The sequence below is a fragment of the Trachinotus anak genome, unplaced genomic scaffold (genome assembly GCF_046630095.1).
Source record: "Trachinotus anak isolate AG129_WGS33_773 ecotype Australia unplaced genomic scaffold, CSIRO_AGI_Tana_v1 ptg000033l, whole genome shotgun sequence".
Classification (NCBI taxonomy): domain Eukaryota; kingdom Metazoa; phylum Chordata; class Actinopteri; order Carangiformes; family Carangidae; genus Trachinotus; species Trachinotus anak.
In genome coordinates, this window is record NW_027273884.1 from 950,393 (window position 1) to 968,373 (window position 17,981).

The following is a 17,981-nucleotide window of genomic DNA, read 5'->3' on the forward strand; positions in this document are numbered from 1 at the left end:
TTGCCCTCCTCGAGTCGCTCAAACACACGGTCGATTTGGTCTGTGTCATTCGAGGCCCCTGAGCTCAGTGTTAGCTGCGCCACCTGAGCAGGAGTGAGCGCTGACAAGGCTTCGGCCTACGAAAGGAAATCAATATGCCGTCAAACAGCAGTAATTGCAAAACCGCAGCTAAGACGTTTCGGTGTGGGAGGGGAGGAATTCTACAATTGCAGTTGCCACTCACACTCGAGAAGTTGGGATTGAGGGCTTGCAAATCCTGCAGGGTTGCAAAACCAGAGAAGCCAGCAAGGTTTGCCTGTAGCCACTCTTCACTGCCTCCGGTGGTTGAGACACAGCCAGGATCTGCAAAGAAGACAGACACAAAGACATTGGCAGGGTACAACCACTACATGCGACCAAGACTTTACCAAACTGAGCCTGAGTGCCTGCCTTTACCTGATGAGTCATTTCTTGAAAGGAACGGTTTGATGTAATGAGTGAAGACTGCTCGCTGCCTTTCTCGGTCCATGGATGTCCTGCGGAAGTCCAATGCCCGGATGCTAAAATTCAAGAGAGCGCTTTTAACATCTAAACAAGTATAAAACTGCTGATGCCTCTAAAATCTGCCTCACAGCGGAGCACCGTATCACATATTTGCTTACACAGTCTGGTACGTATTGCAGCTGAAGTTCTTGGAGCTCAGGCAGAATAGGAAGTTGGGAGATGGAGAGGCCAAAAATGGACGGATCTTTGTCTGGAACCAGTTGATGACAAAGTCATTATTCTGCAGCTGTGCCTGGCTGAAGTTGGCAATTCTCACCTCTCCAAGAGCCTCGAGAGCATGCGATAGGGATGGGTTGCTGTTGTTGGGGGCCTAAGATTGGAAAAGTAACTTTTGTCTTTAGAGAGAATTCACACGGGGAAACGCAGATTTCGTGAAGTTGTGGGATTGGATTTACCATGGTGGCGAATGATTCAAGAGCCTGGTCTATTGCAGTCGAAGCTTTTTGGAAGAAAAGCTTCCACACCTCTACCGTGTATGTCCTTTGGCTTTCCAGTGAGCATTTCATCAGTGTTGCCACGTTGCTCGGAGTAAGATGAGTGGCCTTGGGAAAAAACAGACAAGAAGTAAAGCAAAAACTCTCCGATCTCACGGAGATTTGTCTCAGAATGGCAATGTAGCAAAATCCAAATCTTTCTGTGTGATTTGCAGCTATTCAAAAAAAGAATCTTACCGACGAACAGGCATGCGCGGTGATGGTAAAATTGCACAGGGCTTCAGAGGAATTGCCGGTAGACAGGGCTTGTTCCTGTTGTGATCTGAGGAAAATGATGTCACCTTAGTTAGCCCATGTTCAAAAAACAAAAAACAAAAAAGACTTAACCTATGCAAACTCAGCACCAGTTAAAACTGCAATACACCTACCTATTGACTGCAGCACAGATGAGGTTCTCTGTGAAAGGACCAGATTCAAGTATTAGACATTGTACCTTCAGAATGCGATTTTGTCATCACAATAGGAAGGTGCGGTATTTTTCACACTTACCATCAACCGGGGTCTCATTGCACTGTGCACAAGCAAAGCATAACTGTTAGTTTAGTGACAAAGGCCGCTTATCGTAGCCTCCTTAAAAACATTCTTGTGCCAAACTTGTGCCGCGTAAAGCTTGATCAAATGCAATTGTTTTTGAATCCATGTAATACTCCCACAGAAATGTACTTACCGAGAGGGAATCTGCAAACGAGCAACCTGTTTGAGAGAAAAATGAAATGAAGGCATGGCATCAGCACAGCTATCATCACGGCAGCGGTAATTGGATTTTTGTGAAAAAGTGCGTCAACGTACGTGTGAATCTCTTCTTGAGTGACTCTGCGCTTGATCTCACACCCTGTGAAACGTGCAGTGGCAGGGACCTCAAACTTTGCTGAAGACCAGTGAGTCTGCAGGATGAAAACACAAATCATTGTGACTAGTCTGGAGCGGAACAGATTGACCTCATGCAAACCCAAAGCGCCTGACTTTGGACGTGAGAAGTATCTCTTACATGGCTGCGTAGGATGCACAGCTGATGTTGCCGGGGATCACCACCAAGCTGCCAGGAGAGAGGCTGGCCAAGACAGTGGCCAAATTGACCTGGAACCACAGCTCAAAGTCTTTCGGCTCAAAGTCCTCAAATTCAGGAGCAAGGGCTGTCAAGGTCAGGTTCAGGATGGTGGCTCGTACATCTGGATTCACGATGAGGGTGGTGTTTCTCTGGAAATGAAAGGATTTGCGTGTCAGTTCGAGAGCACGTTTTACCTTTCCTAACTCATTGAAGCGATGAGAGCAAGCTTGGTGACAGCTTTGTACTTCAGTGCACGAGGAACATAATTAAAGCATCACTGACAGCAATTCACTCACCAAGCATATCAGAAATGTGTCATTCTGAGCCTAATCTTGGCCCCTAATTGGCTTCTGCAAACATTCCCTGAGCCCAGGACAAGTTTTACATGACCTGTTTGTCAGGCAACTTTGTGGAAAGATTTGGCGATAATCTCAAAGTTAAGTGTTCACCTGCTGGTTGATCTTTGTGAAAGCCTGGAAAAACTGATTGAGCTGCTCATCATCAGGGGACTCCGTCAAGCTTGTGAACACCTCCCTTACGATGGTTTCATTGTCCAAAGCACCGCTGCCTGGATCCAGGATCAGCTCAGCCTTCTGCTTTGGTGAGAGGGAGTCCACAACTGCCACCTGGTGACACAACCAGAGGATACACAACCTGCTTTTCTCTTTGACACGGCAAAACCACCACTGTGTGCAGACTTTCCAAGTTCACAATATTGCGCTGCAGTTTTCAAGGGAGATTGGTAGTGACATGGATGACTTACCCCAGAGAGGTTGAAGACTTTGAGGTCGGCGTATGTTGTATATGGGGAAAATGGACCCAGGTTTGCCTCAAGCCACTGGGCATCACTCTGAATTCCCTGCCTACAAACTGAGGACCATGGATGGATGTTAGCATACGCACCATTCAGCAAGCATTGTTTTTCACTGATACACATGCAACAAGTTGAGTGCCAATTTTTCCTCTCAGTGCCATTTCAGCACATTTTTTTCACAATTTCAAGCCCGTGCAGCCACGTGGCGCATTTTACATCGTCGGCCCTACCTGGCGCGTTGATGACGCTGGCAGATTTTCTCAGGTAGCCTAGCAGAACGTCCGTGATTCCTTGTCGTCTGTGCAACGGTATGGCCGGGAAAGCTTTGCCCATTCCACGAACACTGCAAAAGGCGAAAAGGAGCATTTGTACGCAGTCCCTCATTAGTGTTTTCCTACTTTGCTGCAGTGCAACTTGCTTGTTTTTTGAAATGCTACTCACACAACATGGTAGTTTGTGCAGTTTATATTTGAGGTTGCATTCTTGAGCATCACTGCACTGAAACTGGGGAGGAAATGAACCAGTTTCACAAGGAACCAATCAGACCAGTCGTCTGTCTTGAATTGCTGGAAGTGGGGACTGATGATGGTGAAGGTCCTGTTCATCACACGATCTCTCACCGCAGGTTGGAAATCAGGGTCCTGTCAAATGACGACATGGGAGGGTTGAAAGACTAAACAGTTCACATGCTGCAAGTACACCATATAGGACACTACAAGTGATGTCACCAAATATGTGACATGAATGAGTCCCCTACAACTGCTGTAGAGGTTTAGATACGCATCTAAGTACTGCCTATGCTAGGTCAAAAGCCCAGGATTGTCCCTCTTCCCCCAGTGTTGAGAGTAGCCAACCTTTCCACTTGCTGCCAGCTGTGTCAGGAATTCATCCACGTTTTCCAGAGCATTGCCCTCCTCGAGTCGCTCAAACACACGGTCGATTTGGTCTGTGTCATTCGAGGCCCCTGAGCTCAGTGTTAGCTGCGCCACCTGAGCAGGAGTGAGCGCTGACAAGGCTTCGGCCTACGAAAGGAAATCAATATGCCGTCAAACAGCAGTAATTGCAAAACCGCAGCTAAGACGTTTCGGTGTGGGAGGGGAGGAATTCTACAATTGCAGTTGCCACTCACACTCGAGAAGTTGGGATTGAGGGCTTGCAAATCCTGCAGGGTTGCAAAACCAGAGAAGCCAGCAAGGTTTGCCTGTAGCCACTCTTCACTGCCTCCGGTGGTTGAGACACAGCCAGGATCTGCAAAGAAGACAGACACAAAGACATTGGCAGGGTACAACCACTACATGCGACCAAGACTTTACCAAACTGAGCCTGAGTGCCTGCCTTTACCTGATGAGTCATTTCTTGAAAGGAACGGTTTGATGTAATGAGTGAAGACTGCTCGCTGCCTTTCTCGGTCCATGGATGTCCTGCGGAAGTCCAGTGCCCGGATGCTAAAATTCGAGAGAGCGCTTTTAACATCTAAACAAGTATAAAACTGCCGATGCCTCTAAAATCTGCCTCACAGCGGAGCACCGTATCACATATTTGCTTACACAGTCTGGTACGTATTGCAGCTGAAGTTCTTGGAGCTCAGGCAGAATAGGAAGTTGGGAGATGGAGAGGCCAAAAATGGACGGATCTTTGTCTGGAACCAGTTGATGACAAAGTCATTATTCTGCAGCTGTGCCTGGCTGAAGTTGGCAATTCTCACCTCTCCAAGAGCCTCGAGAGCATGCGATAGGGATGGGTTGCTGTTGTTGGGGGCCTAAGATTGGAAAAGTAACTTTTGTCTTTAGAGAGAATTCACACGGGGAAACGCAGATTTCGTGAAGTTGTGGGATTGGATTTACCATGGTGGCGAATGATTCAAGAGCCTGGTCTATTGCAGTCGAAGCTTTTTGGAAGAAAAGCTTCCACACCTCTACCGTGTATGTCCTTTGGCTTTCCAGTGAGCATTTCATCAGTGTTGCCACGTTGCTCGGAGTAAGATGAGTGGCCTTGGGAAAAAACAGACAAGAAGTAAAGCAAAAACTCTCCGATCTCACGGAGATTTGTCTCAGAATGGCAATGTAGCAAAATCCAAATCTTTCTGTGTGATTTGCAGCTATTCAAAAAAAGAATCTTACCGACGAACAGGCATGCGCGGTGATGGTAAAATTGCACAGGGCTTCAGAGGAATTGCCGGTAGACAGGGCTTGTTCCTGTTGTGATCTGAGGAAAATGATGTCACCTTAGTTAGCCCATGTTCAAAAAACAAAAAACAAAAAAGACTTAACCTATGCAAACTCAGCACCAGTTAAAACTGCAATACACCTACCTATTGACTGCAGCACAGATGAGGTTCTCTGTGAAAGGACCAGATTCAAGTATTAGACATTGTACCTTCAGAATGCGATTTTGTCATCACAATAGGAAGGTGCGGTATTTTTCACACTTACCATCAACCGGGGTCTCATTGCACTGTACACAAGCAAAGCATAACTGTTAGTTTAGTGACAAAGGCCGCTTATCGTAGCCTCCTTAAAAACATTCATGTGCCAAACTTGTGCCGCGTAAAGCTTGATCAAATGCAATTGTTTTTGAATCCATGTAATACTCCCACAGAAATGTACTTACCGAGAGGGAATCTGCAAACGAGCAACCTGTTTGAGAGAAAAATGAAATGAAGGCATGGCATCAGCACAGCTATCATCACGGCAGCGGTAATTGGATTTTTGTGAAAAAGTGCGTCAACGTACGTGTGAATCTCTTCTTGAGTGACTCTGCGCTTGATCTCACACCCTGTGAAACGTGCAGTGGCAGGGACCTCAAACTTTGCTGAAGACCAGTGAGTCTGCAGGATGAAAACACAAATCATTGTGACTAGTCTGGAGCGGAACAGATTGACCTCATGCAAACCCAAAGCGCCTGACTTTGGACGTGAGAAGTATCTCTTACATGGCTGCGTAGGATGCACAGCTGATGTTGCCGGGGATCACCACCAAGCTGCCAGGAGAGAGGCTGGCCAAGACAGTGGCCAAATTGACCTGGAACCACAGCTCAAAGTCTTTCGGCTCAAAGTCCTCAAATTCAGGAGCAAGGGCTGTCAAGGTCAGGTTCAGGATGGTGGCTCGTACATCTGGATTCACGATGAGGGTGGTGTTTCTCTGGAAATGAAAGGATTTGCGTGTCAGTTTGAGAGCACGTTTTACCTTTCCTAACTCATTGAAGCGATGAGAGCAAGCTTGGTGACAGCTTTGTACTTCAGTGCACGAGGAACATAATTAAAGCATCACTGACAGCAATTCACTCACCAAGCATATCAGAAATGTGTCATTCTGAGCCTAATCTTGGCCCCTAATTGGCTTCTGCAAACATTCCCTGAGCCCAGGACAAGCTTTACATGACCTGTTTGTCAGGCAACTTTGTGGAAAGATTTGGCGATAATCTCAAAGTTAAGTGTTCACCTGCTGGTTGATCTTTGTGAAAGCCTGGAAAAACTGATTGAGCTGCTCATCATCAGGGGACTCCGTCAAGCTTGTGAACACCTCCCTTACGATGGTTTCATTGTCCAAAGCACCGCTGCCTGGATCCAGGATCAGCTCAGCCTTCTGCTTTGGTGAGAGGGAGTCCACAACTGCCACCTGGTGACACAACCAGAGGATACACAACCTGCTTTTCTCTTTGACACGGCAAAACCACCACTGTGTGCAGACTTTCCAAGTTCACAATATTGCGCTGCAGTTTTCAAGGGAGATTGGTAGTGACATGGATGACTTACCCCAGAGAGGTTGAAGACTTTGAGGTCGGCGTATGTTGTATATGGGGAAAATGGACCCAGGTTTGCCTCAAGCCACTGGGCATCACTCTGAATTCCCTGCCTACAAACTGAGGACCATGGATGGATGTTAGCATACGCACCATTCAGCAAGCATTGTTTTTCACTGATACACATGCAACAAGTTGAGTGCCAATTTTTCCTCTCAGTGCCATTTCAGCACATTTTTTTCACAATTTCAAGCCCGTGCAGCCACGTGGCGCATTTTACATCGTCGGCCCTACCTGGCGCGTTGATGACGCTGGCAGATTTTCTCAGGTAGCCTAGCAGAACGTCCGTGATTCCTTGTCGTCTGTGCAACGGTATGGCCGGGAAAGCTTTGCCCATTCCACGAACACTGCAAAAGGCGAAAAGGAGCATTTGTACGCAGTCCCTCATTAGTGTTTTCCTACTTTGCTGCAGTGCAACTTGCTTGTTTTTTGAAATGCTACTCACACAACATGGTAGTTTGTGCAGTTTATATTTGAGGTTGCATTCTTGAGCATCACTGCACTGAAACTGGGGAGGAAATGAACCAGTTTCACAAGGAACCAATCAGACCAGTCGTCTGTCTTGAATTGCTGGAAGTGGGGACTGATGATGGTGAAGGTCCTGTTCATCACACGATCTCTCACCGCAGGTTGGAAATCAGGGTCCTGTCAAATGACGACATGGGAGGGTTGAAAGACTAAACAGTTCACATGCTGCAAGTACACCATATAGGACACTACAAGTGATGTCACCAAATATGTGACATGAATGAGTCCCCTACAACTGCTGTAGAGGTTTAGATACGCATCTAAGTACTGCCTATGCTAGGTCAAAAGCCCAGGATTGTCCCTCTTCCCCCAGTGTTGAGAGTAGCCAACCTTTCCACTTGCTGCCAGCTGTGTCAGGAATTCATCCACGTTTTCCAGAGCATTGCCCTCCTCGAGTCGCTCAAACACACGGTCGATTTGGTCTGTGTCATTCGAGGCCCCTGAGCTCAGTGTTAGCTGCGCCACCTGAGCAGGAGTGAGCGCTGACAAGGCTTCGGCCTACGAAAGGAAATCAATATGCCGTCAAACAGCAGTAATTGCAAAACCGCAGCTAAGACGTTTCGGTGTGGGAGGGGAGGAATTCTACAATTGCAGTTGCCACTCACACTCGAGAAGTTGGGATTGAGGGCTTGCAAATCCTGCAGGGTTGCAAAACCAGAGAAGCCAGCAAGGTTTGCCTGTAGCCACTCTTCACTGCCTCCGGTGGTTGAGACACAGCCAGGATCTGCAAAGAAGACAGACACAAAGACATTGGCAGGGTACAACCACTACATGCGACCAAGACTTTACCAAACTGAGCCTGAGTGCCTGCCTTTACCTGATGAGTCATTTCTTGAAAGGAACGGTTTGATGTAATGAGTGAAGACTGCTCGCTGCCTTTCTCGGTCCATGGATGTCCTGCGGAAGTCCAATGCCCGGATGCTAAAATTCGAGAGAGCGCTTTTAACATCTAAACAAGTATAAAACTGCCGATGCCTCTAAAATCTGCCTCACAGCGGAGCACCGTATCACATATTTGCTTACACAGTCTGGTACGTATTGCAGCTGAAGTTCTTGGAGCTCAGGCAGAATAGGAAGTTGGGAGATGGAGAGGCCAAAAATGGACGGATCTTTGTCTGGAACCAGTTGATGACAAAGTCATTATTCTGCAGCTGTGCCTGGCTGAAGTTGGCAATTCTCACCTCTCCAAGAGCCTCGAGAGCATGCGATAGGGATGGGTTGCTGTTGTTGGGGGCCTAAGATTGGAAAAGTAACTTTTGTCTTTAGAGAGAATTCACACGGGGAAACGCAGATTTCGTGAAGTTGTGGGATTGGATTTACCATGGTGGCGAATGATTCAAGAGCCTGGTCTATTGCAGTCGAAGCTTTTTGGAAGAAAAGCTTCCACACCTCTACCGTGTATGTCCTTTGGCTTTCCAGTGAGCATTTCATCAGTGTTGCCACGTTGCTCGGAGTAAGATGAGTGGCCTTGGGAAAAAACAGACAAGAAGTAAAGCAAAAACTCTCCGATCTCACGGAGATTTGTCTCAGAATGGCAATGTAGCAAAATCCAAATCTTTCTGTGTGATTTGCAGCTATTCAAAAAAAGAATCTTACCGACGAACAGGCATGCGCGGTGATGGTAAAATTGCACAGGGCTTCAGAGGAATTGCCGGTAGACAGGGCTTGTTCCTGTTGTGATCTGAGGAAAATGATGTCACCTTAGTTAGCCCATGTTCAAAAAACAAAAAACAAAAAAGACTTAACCTATGCAAACTCAGCACCAGTTAAAACTGCAATACACCTACCTATTGACTGCAGCACAGATGAGGTTCTCTGTGAAAGGACCAGATTCAAGTATTAGACATTGTACCTTCAGAATGCGATTTTGTCATCACAATAGGAAGGTGCGGTATTTTTCACACTTACCATCAACCGGGGTCTCATTGCACTGTACACAAGCAAAGCATAACTGTTAGTTTAGTGACAAAGGCCGCTTATCGTAGCCTCCTTAAAAACATTCATGTGCCAAACTTGTGCCGCGTAAAGCTTGATCAAATGCAATTGTTTTTGAATCCATGTAATACTCCCACAGAAATGTACTTACCGAGAGGGAATCTGCAAACGAGCAACCTGTTTGAGAGAAAAATGAAATGAAGGCATGGCATCAGCACAGCTATCATCACGGCAGCGGTAATTGGATTTTTGTGAAAAAGTGCGTCAACGTACGTGTGAATCTCTTCTTGAGTGACTCTGCGCTTGATCTCACACCCTGTGAAACGTGCAGTGGCAGGGACCTCAAACTTTGCTGAAGACCAGTGAGTCTGCAGGATGAAAACACAAATCATTGTGACTAGTCTGGAGCGGAACAGATTGACCTCATGCAAACCCAAAGCGCCTGACTTTGGACGTGAGAAGTATCTCTTACATGGCTGCGTAGGATGCACAGCTGATGTTGCCGGGGATCACCACCAAGCTGCCAGGAGAGAGGCTGGCCAAGACAGTGGCCAAATTGACCTGGAACCACAGCTCAAAGTCTTTCGGCTCAAAGTCCTCAAATTCAGGAGCAAGGGCTGTCAAGGTCAGGTTCAGGATGGTGGCTCGTACATCTGGATTCACGATGAGGGTGGTGTTTCTCTGGAAATGAAAGGATTTGCGTGTCAGTTTGAGAGCACGTTTTACCTTTCCTAACTCATTGAAGCGATGAGAGCAAGCTTGGTGACAGCTTTGTACTTCAGTGCACGAGGAACATAATTAAAGCATCACTGACAGCAATTCACTCACCAAGCATATCAGAAATGTGTCATTCTGAGCCTAATCTTGGCCCCTAATTGGCTTCTGCAAACATTCCCTGAGCCCAGGACAAGCTTTACATGACCTGTTTGTCAGGCAACTTTGTGGAAAGATTTGGCGATAATCTCAAAGTTAAGTGTTCACCTGCTGGTTGATCTTTGTGAAAGCCTGGAAAAACTGATTGAGCTGCTCATCATCAGGGGACTCCGTCAAGCTTGTGAACACCTCCCTTACGATGGTTTCATTGTCCAAAGCACCGCTGCCTGGATCCAGGATCAGCTCAGCCTTCTGCTTTGGTGAGAGGGAGTCCACAACTGCCACCTGGTGACACAACCAGAGGATACACAACCTGCTTTTCTCTTTGACACGGCAAAACCACCACTGTGTGCAGACTTTCCAAGTTCACAATATTGCGCTGCAGTTTTCAAGGGAGATTGGTAGTGACATGGATGACTTACCCCAGAGAGGTTGAAGACTTTGAGGTCGGCGTATGTTGTATATGGGGAAAATGGACCCAGGTTTGCCTCAAGCCACTGGGCATCACTCTGAATTCCCTGCCTACAAACTGAGGACCATGGATGGATGTTAGCATACGCACCATTCAGCAAGCATTGTTTTTCACTGATACACATGCAACAAGTTGAGTGCCAATTTTTCCTCTCAGTGCCATTTCAGCACATTTTTTTCACAATTTCAAGCCCGTGCAGCCACGTGGCGCATTTTACATCGTCGGCCCTACCTGGCGCGTTGATGACGCTGGCAGATTTTCTCAGGTAGCCTAGCAGAACGTCCGTGATTCCTTGTCGTCTGTGCAACGGTATGGCCGGGAAAGCTTTGCCCATTCCACGAACACTGCAAAAGGCGAAAAGGAGCATTTGTACGCAGTCCCTCATTAGTGTTTTCCTACTTTGCTGCAGTGCAACTTGCTTGTTTTTTGAAATGCTACTCACACAACATGGTAGTTTGTGCAGTTTATATTTGAGGTTGCATTCTTGAGCATCACTGCACTGAAACTGGGGAGGAAATGAACCAGTTTCACAAGGAACCAATCAGACCAGTCGTCTGTCTTGAATTGCTGGAAGTGGGGACTGATGATGGTGAAGGTCCTGTTCATCACACGATCTCTCACCGCAGGTTGGAAATCAGGGTCCTGTCAAATGACGACATGGGAGGGTTGAAAGACTAAACAGTTCACATGCTGCAAGTACACCATATAGGACACTACAAGTGATGTCACCAAATATGTGACATGAATGAGTCCCCTACAACTGCTGTAGAGGTTTAGATACGCATCTAAGTACTGCCTATGCTAGGTCAAAAGCCCAGGATTGTCCCTCTTCCCCCAGTGTTGAGAGTAGCCAACCTTTCCACTTGCTGCCAGCTGTGTCAGGAATTCATCCACGTTTTCCAGAGCATTGCCCTCCTCGAGTCGCTCAAACACACGGTCGATTTGGTCTGTGTCATTCGAGGCCCCTGAGCTCAGTGTTAGCTGCGCCACCTGAGCAGGAGTGAGCGCTGACAAGGCTTCGGCCTACGAAAGGAAATCAATATGCCGTCAAACAGCAGTAATTGCAAAACCGCAGCTAAGACGTTTCGGTGTGGGAGGGGAGGAATTCTACAATTGCAGTTGCCACTCACACTCGAGAAGTTGGGATTGAGGGCTTGCAAATCCTGCAGGGTTGCAAAACCAGAGAAGCCAGCAAGGTTTGCCTGTAGCCACTCTTCACTGCCTCCGGTGGTTGAGACACAGCCAGGATCTGCAAAGAAGACAGACACAAAGACATTGGCAGGGTACAACCACTACATGCGACCAAGACTTTACCAAACTGAGCCTGAGTGCCTGCCTTTACCTGATGAGTCATTTCTTGAAAGGAACGGTTTGATGTAATGAGTGAAGACTGCTCGCTGCCTTTCTCGGTCCATGGATGTCCTGCGGAAGTCCAATGCCCGGATGCTAAAATTCGAGAGAGCGCTTTTAACATCTAAACAAGTATAAAACTGCCGATGCCTCTAAAATCTGCCTCACAGCGGAGCACCGTATCACATATTTGCTTACACAGTCTGGTACGTATTGCAGCTGAAGTTCTTGGAGCTCAGGCAGAATAGGAAGTTGGGAGATGGAGAGGCCAAAAATGGACGGATCTTTGTCTGGAACCAGTTGATGACAAAGTCATTATTCTGCAGCTGTGCCTGGCTGAAGTTGGCAATTCTCACCTCTCCAAGAGCCTCGAGAGCATGCGATAGGGATGGGTTGCTGTTGTTGGGGGCCTAAGATTGGAAAAGTAACTTTTGTCTTTAGAGAGAATTCACACGGGGAAACGCAGATTTCGTGAAGTTGTGGGATTGGATTTACCATGGTGGCGAATGATTCAAGAGCCTGGTCTATTGCAGTCGAAGCTTTTTGGAAGAAAAGCTTCCACACCTCTACCGTGTATGTCCTTTGGCTTTCCAGTGAGCATTTCATCAGTGTTGCCACGTTGCTCGGAGTAAGATGAGTGGCCTTGGGAAAAAACAGACAAGAAGTAAAGCAAAAACTCTCCGATCTCACGGAGATTTGTCTCAGAATGGCAATGTAGCAAAATCCAAATCTTTCTGTGTGATTTGCAGCTATTCAAAAAAAGAATCTTACCGACGAACAGGCATGCGCGGAGATGGTAAAATTGCACAGGGCTTCAGAGGAATTGCCGGTAGACAGGGCTTGTTCCTGTTGTGATCTGAGGAAAATGATGTCACCTTAGTTAGCCCATGTTCAAAAAACAAAAAACAAAAAAGACTTAACCTATGCAAACTCAGCACCAGTTAAAACTGCAATACACCTACCTATTGACTGCAGCACAGATGAGGTTCTCTGTGAAAGGACCAGATTCAAGTATTAGACATTGTACCTTCAGAATGCGATTTTGTCATCACAATAGGAAGGTGCGGTATTTTTCACACTTACCATCAACCGGGGTCTCATTGCACTGTACACAAGCAAAGCATAACTGTTAGTTTAGTGACAAAGGCCGCTTATCGTAGCCTCCTTAAAAACATTCATGTGCCAAACTTGTGCCGCGTAAAGCTTGATCAAATGCAATTGTTTTTGAATCCATGTAATACTCCCACAGAAATGTACTTACCGAGAGGGAATCTGCAAACGAGCAACCTGTTTGAGAGAAAAATGAAATGAAGGCATGGCATCAGCACAGCTATCATCACGGCAGCGGTAATTGGATTTTTGTGAAAAAGTGCGTCAACGTACGTGTGAATCTCTTCTTGAGTGACTCTGCGCTTGATCTCACACCCTGTGAAACGTGCAGTGGCAGGGACCTCAAACTTTGCTGAAGACCAGTGAGTCTGCAGGATGAAAACACAAATCATTGTGACTAGTCTGGAGCGGAACAGATTGACCTCATGCAAACCCAAAGCGCCTGACTTTGGACGTGAGAAGTATCTCTTACATGGCTGCGTAGGATGCACAGCTGATGTTGCCGGGGATCACCACCAAGCTGCCAGGAGAGAGGCTGGCCAAGACAGTGGCCAAATTGACCTGGAACCACAGCTCAAAGTCTTTCGGCTCAAAGTCCTCAAATTCAGGAGCAAGGGCTGTCAAGGTCAGGTTCAGGATGGTGGCTCGTACATCTGGATTCACGATGAGGGTGGTGTTTCTCTGGAAATGAAAGGATTTGCGTGTCAGTTTGAGAGCACGTTTTACCTTTCCTAACTCATTGAAGCGATGAGAGCAAGCTTGGTGACAGCTTTGTACTTCAGTGCACGAGGAACATAATTAAAGCATCACTGACAGCAATTCACTCACCAAGCATATCAGAAATGTGTCATTCTGAGCCTAATCTTGGCCCCTAATTGGCTTCTGCAAACATTCCCTGAGCCCAGGACAAGCTTTACATGACCTGTTTGTCAGGCAACTTTGTGGAAAGATTTGGCGATAATCTCAAAGTTAAGTGTTCACCTGCTGGTTGATCTTTGTGAAAGCCTGGAAAAACTGATTGAGCTGCTCATCATCAGGGGACTCCGTCAAGCTTGTGAACACCTCCCTTACGATGGTTTCATTGTCCAAAGCACCGCTGCCTGGATCCAGGATCAGCTCAGCCTTCTGCTTTGGTGAGAGGGAGTCCACAACTGCCACCTGGTGACACAACCAGAGGATACACAACCTGCTTTTCTCTTTGACACGGCAAAACCACCACTGTGTGCAGACTTTCCAAGTTCACAATATTGCGCTGCAGTTTTCAAGGGAGATTGGTAGTGACATGGATGACTTACCCCAGAGAGGTTGAAGACTTTGAGGTCGGCGTATGTTGTATATGGGGAAAATGGACCCAGGTTTGCCTCAAGCCACTGGGCATCACTCTGAATTCCCTGCCTACAAACTGAGGACCATGGATGGATGTTAGCATACGCACCATTCAGCAAGCATTGTTTTTCACTGATACACATGCAACAAGTTGAGTGCCAATTTTTCCTCTCAGTGCCATTTCAGCACATTTTTTTCACAATTTCAAGCCCGTGCAGCCACGTGGCGCATTTTACATCGTCGGCCCTACCTGGCGCGTTGATGACGCTGGCAGATTTTCTCAGGTAGCCTAGCAGAACGTCCGTGATTCCTTGTCGTCTGTGCAACGGTATGGCCGGGAAAGCTTTGCCCATTCCACGAACACTGCAAAAGGCGAAAAGGAGCATTTGTACGCAGTCCCTCATTAGTGTTTTCCTACTTTGCTGCAGTGCAACTTGCTTGTTTTTTGAAATGCTACTCACACAACATGGTAGTTTGTGCAGTTTATATTTGAGGTTGCATTCTTGAGCATCACTGCACTGAAACTGGGGAGGAAATGAACCAGTTTCACAAGGAACCAATCAGACCAGTCGTCTGTCTTGAATTGCTGGAAGTGGGGACTGATGATGGTGAAGGTCCTGTTCATCACACGATCTCTCACCGCAGGTTGGAAATCAGGGTCCTGTCAAATGACGACATGGGAGGGTTGAAAGACTAAACAGTTCACATGCTGCAAGTACACCATATAGGACACTACAAGTGATGTCACCAAATATGTGACATGAATGAGTCCCCTACAACTGCTGTAGAGGTTTAGATACGCATCTAAGTACTGCCTATGCTAGGTCAAAAGCCCAGGATTGTCCCTCTTCCCCCAGTGTTGAGAGTAGCCAACCTTTCCACTTGCTGCCAGCTGTGTCAGGAATTCATCCACGTTTTCCAGAGCATTGCCCTCCTCGAGTCGCTCAAACACACGGTCGATTTGGTCTGTGTCATTCGAGGCCCCTGAGCTCAGTGTTAGCTGCGCCACCTGAGCAGGAGTGAGCGCTGACAAGGCTTCGGCCTACGAAAGGAAATCAATATGCCGTCAAACAGCAGTAATTGCAAAACCGCAGCTAAGACGTTTCGGTGTGGGAGGGGAGGAATTCTACAATTGCAGTTGCCACTCACACTCGAGAAGTTGGGATTGAGGGCTTGCAAATCCTGCAGGGTTGCAAAACCAGAGAAGCCAGCAAGGTTTGCCTGTAGCCACTCTTCACTGCCTCCGGTGGTTGAGACACAGCCAGGATCTGCAAAGAAGACAGACACAAAGACATTGGCAGGGTACAACCACTACATGCGACCAAGACTTTACCAAACTGAGCCTGAGTGCCTGCCTTTACCTGATGAGTCATTTCTTGAAAGGAACGGTTTGATGTAATGAGTGAAGACTGCTCGCTGCCTTTCTCGGTCCATGGATGTCCTGCGGAAGTCCAATGCCCGGATGCTAAAATTCGAGAGAGCGCTTTTAACATCTAAACAAGTATAAAACTGCCGATGCCTCTAAAATCTGCCTCACAGCGGAGCACCGTATCACATATTTGCTTACACAGTCTGGTACGTATTGCAGCTGAAGTTCTTGGAGCTCAGGCAGAATAGGAAGTTGGGAGATGGAGAGGCCAAAAATGGACGGATCTTTGTCTGGAACCAGTTGATGACAAAGTCATTATTCTGCAGCTGTGCCTGGCTGAAGTTGGCAATTCTCACCTCTCCAAGAGCCTCGAGAGCATGCGATAGGGATGGGTTGCTGTTGTTGGGGGCCTAAGATTGGAAAAGTAACTTTTGTCTTTAGAGAGAATTCACACGGGGAAACGCAGATTTCGTGAAGTTGTGGGATTGGATTTACCATGGTGGCGAATGATTCAAGAGCCTGGTCTATTGCAGTCGAAGCTTTTTGGAAGAAAAGCTTCCACACCTCTACCGTGTATGTCCTTTGGCTTTCCAGTGAGCATTTCATCAGTGTTGCCACGTTGCTCGGAGTAAGATGAGTGGCCTTGGGAAAAAACAGACAAGAAGTAAAGCAAAAACTCTCCGATCTCACGGAGATTTGTCTCAGAATGGCAATGTAGCAAAATCCAAATCTTTCTGTGTGATTTGCAGCTATTCAAAAAAAGAATCTTACCGACGAACAGGCATGCGCGGAGATGGTAAAATTGCACAGGGCTTCAGAGGAATTGCCGGTAGACAGGGCTTGTTCCTGTTGTGATCTGAGGAAAATGATGTCACCTTAGTTAGCCCATGTTCAAAAAACAAAAAACAAAAAAGACTTAACCTATGCAAACTCAGCACCAGTTAAAACTGCAATACACCTACCTATTGACTGCAGCACAGATGAGGTTCTCTGTGAAAGGACCAGATTCAAGTATTAGACATTGTACCTTCAGAATGCGATTTTGTCATCACAATAGGAAGGTGCGGTATTTTTCACACTTACCATCAACCGGGGTCTCATTGCACTGTACACAAGCAAAGCATAACTGTTAGTTTAGTGACAAAGGCCGCTTATCGTAGCCTCCTTAAAAACATTCATGTGCCAAACTTGTGCCGCGTAAAGCTTGATCAAATGCAATTGTTTTTGAATCCATGTAATACTCCCACAGAAATGTACTTACCGAGAGGGAATCTGCAAACGAGCAACCTGTTTGAGAGAAAAATGAAATGAAGGCATGGCATCAGCACAGCTATCATCACGGCAGCGGTAATTGGATTTTTGTGAAAAAGTGCGTCAACGTACGTGTGAATCTCTTCTTGAGTGACTCTGCGCTTGATCTCACACCCTGTGAAACGTGCAGTGGCAGGGACCTCAAACTTTGCTGAAGACCAGTGAGTCTGCAGGATGAAAACACAAATCATTGTGACTAGTCTGGAGCGGAACAGATTGACCTCATGCAAACCCAAAACGCCTGACTTTGGACGTGAGAAGTATCTCTTACATGGCTGCGTAGGATGCACAGCTGATGTTGCCGGGGATCACCACCAAGCTGCCAGGAGAGAGGCTGGCCAAGACAGTGGCCAAATTGACCTGGAACCACAGCTCAAAGTCTTTCGGCTCAAAGTCCTCAAATTCAGGAGCAAGGGCTGTCAAGGTAAGGTTCAGGATGGTGGCTCGTACATCTGGATTCACGATGAGGGTGGTGTTTCTCTGGAAATGAAAGGATTTGCGTGTCAGTTCGAGAGCACGTTTTACCTTTCCTAACTCATTGAAGCGATGAGAGCAAGCTTGGTGACAGCTTTGTACTTCAGTGCACGAGGAACATAATTAAAGCATCACTGACAGCAATTCACTCACCAAGCATATCAGAAATGTGTCATTCTGAGCCTAATCTTGGCCCCTAATTGGCTTCTGCAAACATTCCCTGAGCCCAGGACAAGTTTTACATGACCTGTTTGTCAGGCAACTTTGTGGAAAGATTTGGCGATAATCTCAAAGTTAAGTGTTCACCTGCTGGTTGATCTTTGTGAAAGCCTGGAAAAACTGATTGAGCTGCTCATCATCAGGGGACTCCGTCAAGCTTGTGAACACCTCCCTTACGATGGTTTCATTGTCCAAAGCACCGCTGCCTGGATCCAGGATCAGCTCAGCCTTCTGCTTTGGTGAGAGGGAGTCCACAACTGCCACCTGGTGACACAACCAGAGGATACACAACCTGCTTTTCTCTTTGACACGGC

At 46.9% G+C, this 17,981-nt stretch overlaps 4 protein-coding genes across 6 annotated transcripts; all 4 read right to left on the reverse strand.

The window, feature by feature from the left end:
* Positions 1-1,643: 1,643 nt before the first annotated feature.
* LOC139614178 (uncharacterized) lies at positions 1,644-4,305 on the reverse strand. Of its 2 annotated transcripts, XM_071471350.1 has the most exons (7): positions 3,754-4,305; positions 3,341-3,540; positions 3,130-3,242; positions 2,849-2,955; positions 2,535-2,711; positions 2,026-2,234; positions 1,644-1,921 (listed from the first exon to the last, which is right to left on the reverse strand). In XM_071471350.1, the coding sequence occupies exons 2-7, from the start codon at positions 3,502-3,504 to the stop codon at positions 1,780-1,782; spliced, it is 912 nt and encodes a 303-aa protein (XP_071327451.1). In that variant the 5' UTR covers positions 3,505-3,540; positions 3,754-4,305; the 3' UTR covers positions 1,644-1,779. The 2 variants fall into 2 exon arrangements, with proteins under 2 accessions (XP_071327451.1, XP_071327450.1); XM_071471349.1 differs by having other exon boundaries at positions 3,341-4,305.
* Positions 4,306-4,460: 155 nt separating this feature from the next.
* Positions 4,461-7,688, reverse strand: LOC139614240 (uncharacterized). 2 transcript variants are annotated; one of them, XR_011686942.1, is made up of 7 exons: positions 7,146-7,309; positions 6,935-7,047; positions 6,654-6,760; positions 6,340-6,516; positions 5,831-6,039; positions 5,020-5,726; positions 4,461-4,890 (listed from the first exon to the last, which is right to left on the reverse strand). XR_011686942.1 is itself a non-coding variant. In XM_071471432.1 (7 exons), exons 2-7 carry the CDS (start codon positions 7,307-7,309, stop codon positions 5,585-5,587), a joined length of 912 nt encoding a protein of 303 aa, XP_071327533.1. In that variant the 5' UTR covers positions 7,310-7,345; positions 7,559-7,688; the 3' UTR covers positions 4,461-5,584. The 2 variants fall into 2 exon arrangements, 1 of the variants encoding a protein (XP_071327533.1); XM_071471432.1 differs by adding an exon at positions 7,559-7,688 and having other exon boundaries at positions 4,461-5,726; positions 7,146-7,345.
* A 1,686-nt stretch (positions 7,689-9,374) lies between these two features.
* LOC139614241 (uncharacterized) lies at positions 9,375-12,619 on the reverse strand. The gene is made up of 7 exons (XM_071471433.1): positions 11,364-12,619; positions 10,951-11,150; positions 10,740-10,852; positions 10,459-10,565; positions 10,145-10,321; positions 9,636-9,844; positions 9,375-9,531 (listed from the first exon to the last, which is right to left on the reverse strand). Exons 2-7 carry the CDS (start codon positions 11,112-11,114, stop codon positions 9,390-9,392), a joined length of 912 nt encoding a protein of 303 aa, XP_071327534.1. The 5' UTR covers positions 11,115-11,150; positions 11,364-12,619; the 3' UTR covers positions 9,375-9,389.
* A 54-nt stretch (positions 12,620-12,673) lies between these two features.
* On the reverse strand, positions 12,674-16,424 carry LOC139614166 (uncharacterized). Its single transcript, XM_071471334.1, has 7 exons — positions 15,169-16,424; positions 14,756-14,955; positions 14,545-14,657; positions 14,264-14,370; positions 13,950-14,126; positions 13,441-13,649; positions 12,674-13,336 (listed from the first exon to the last, which is right to left on the reverse strand). Exons 2-7 carry the CDS (start codon positions 14,917-14,919, stop codon positions 13,195-13,197), a joined length of 912 nt encoding a protein of 303 aa, XP_071327435.1. The 5' UTR covers positions 14,920-14,955; positions 15,169-16,424; the 3' UTR covers positions 12,674-13,194.
* Between the last annotated feature and the right edge of the window lie 1,557 nt (positions 16,425-17,981).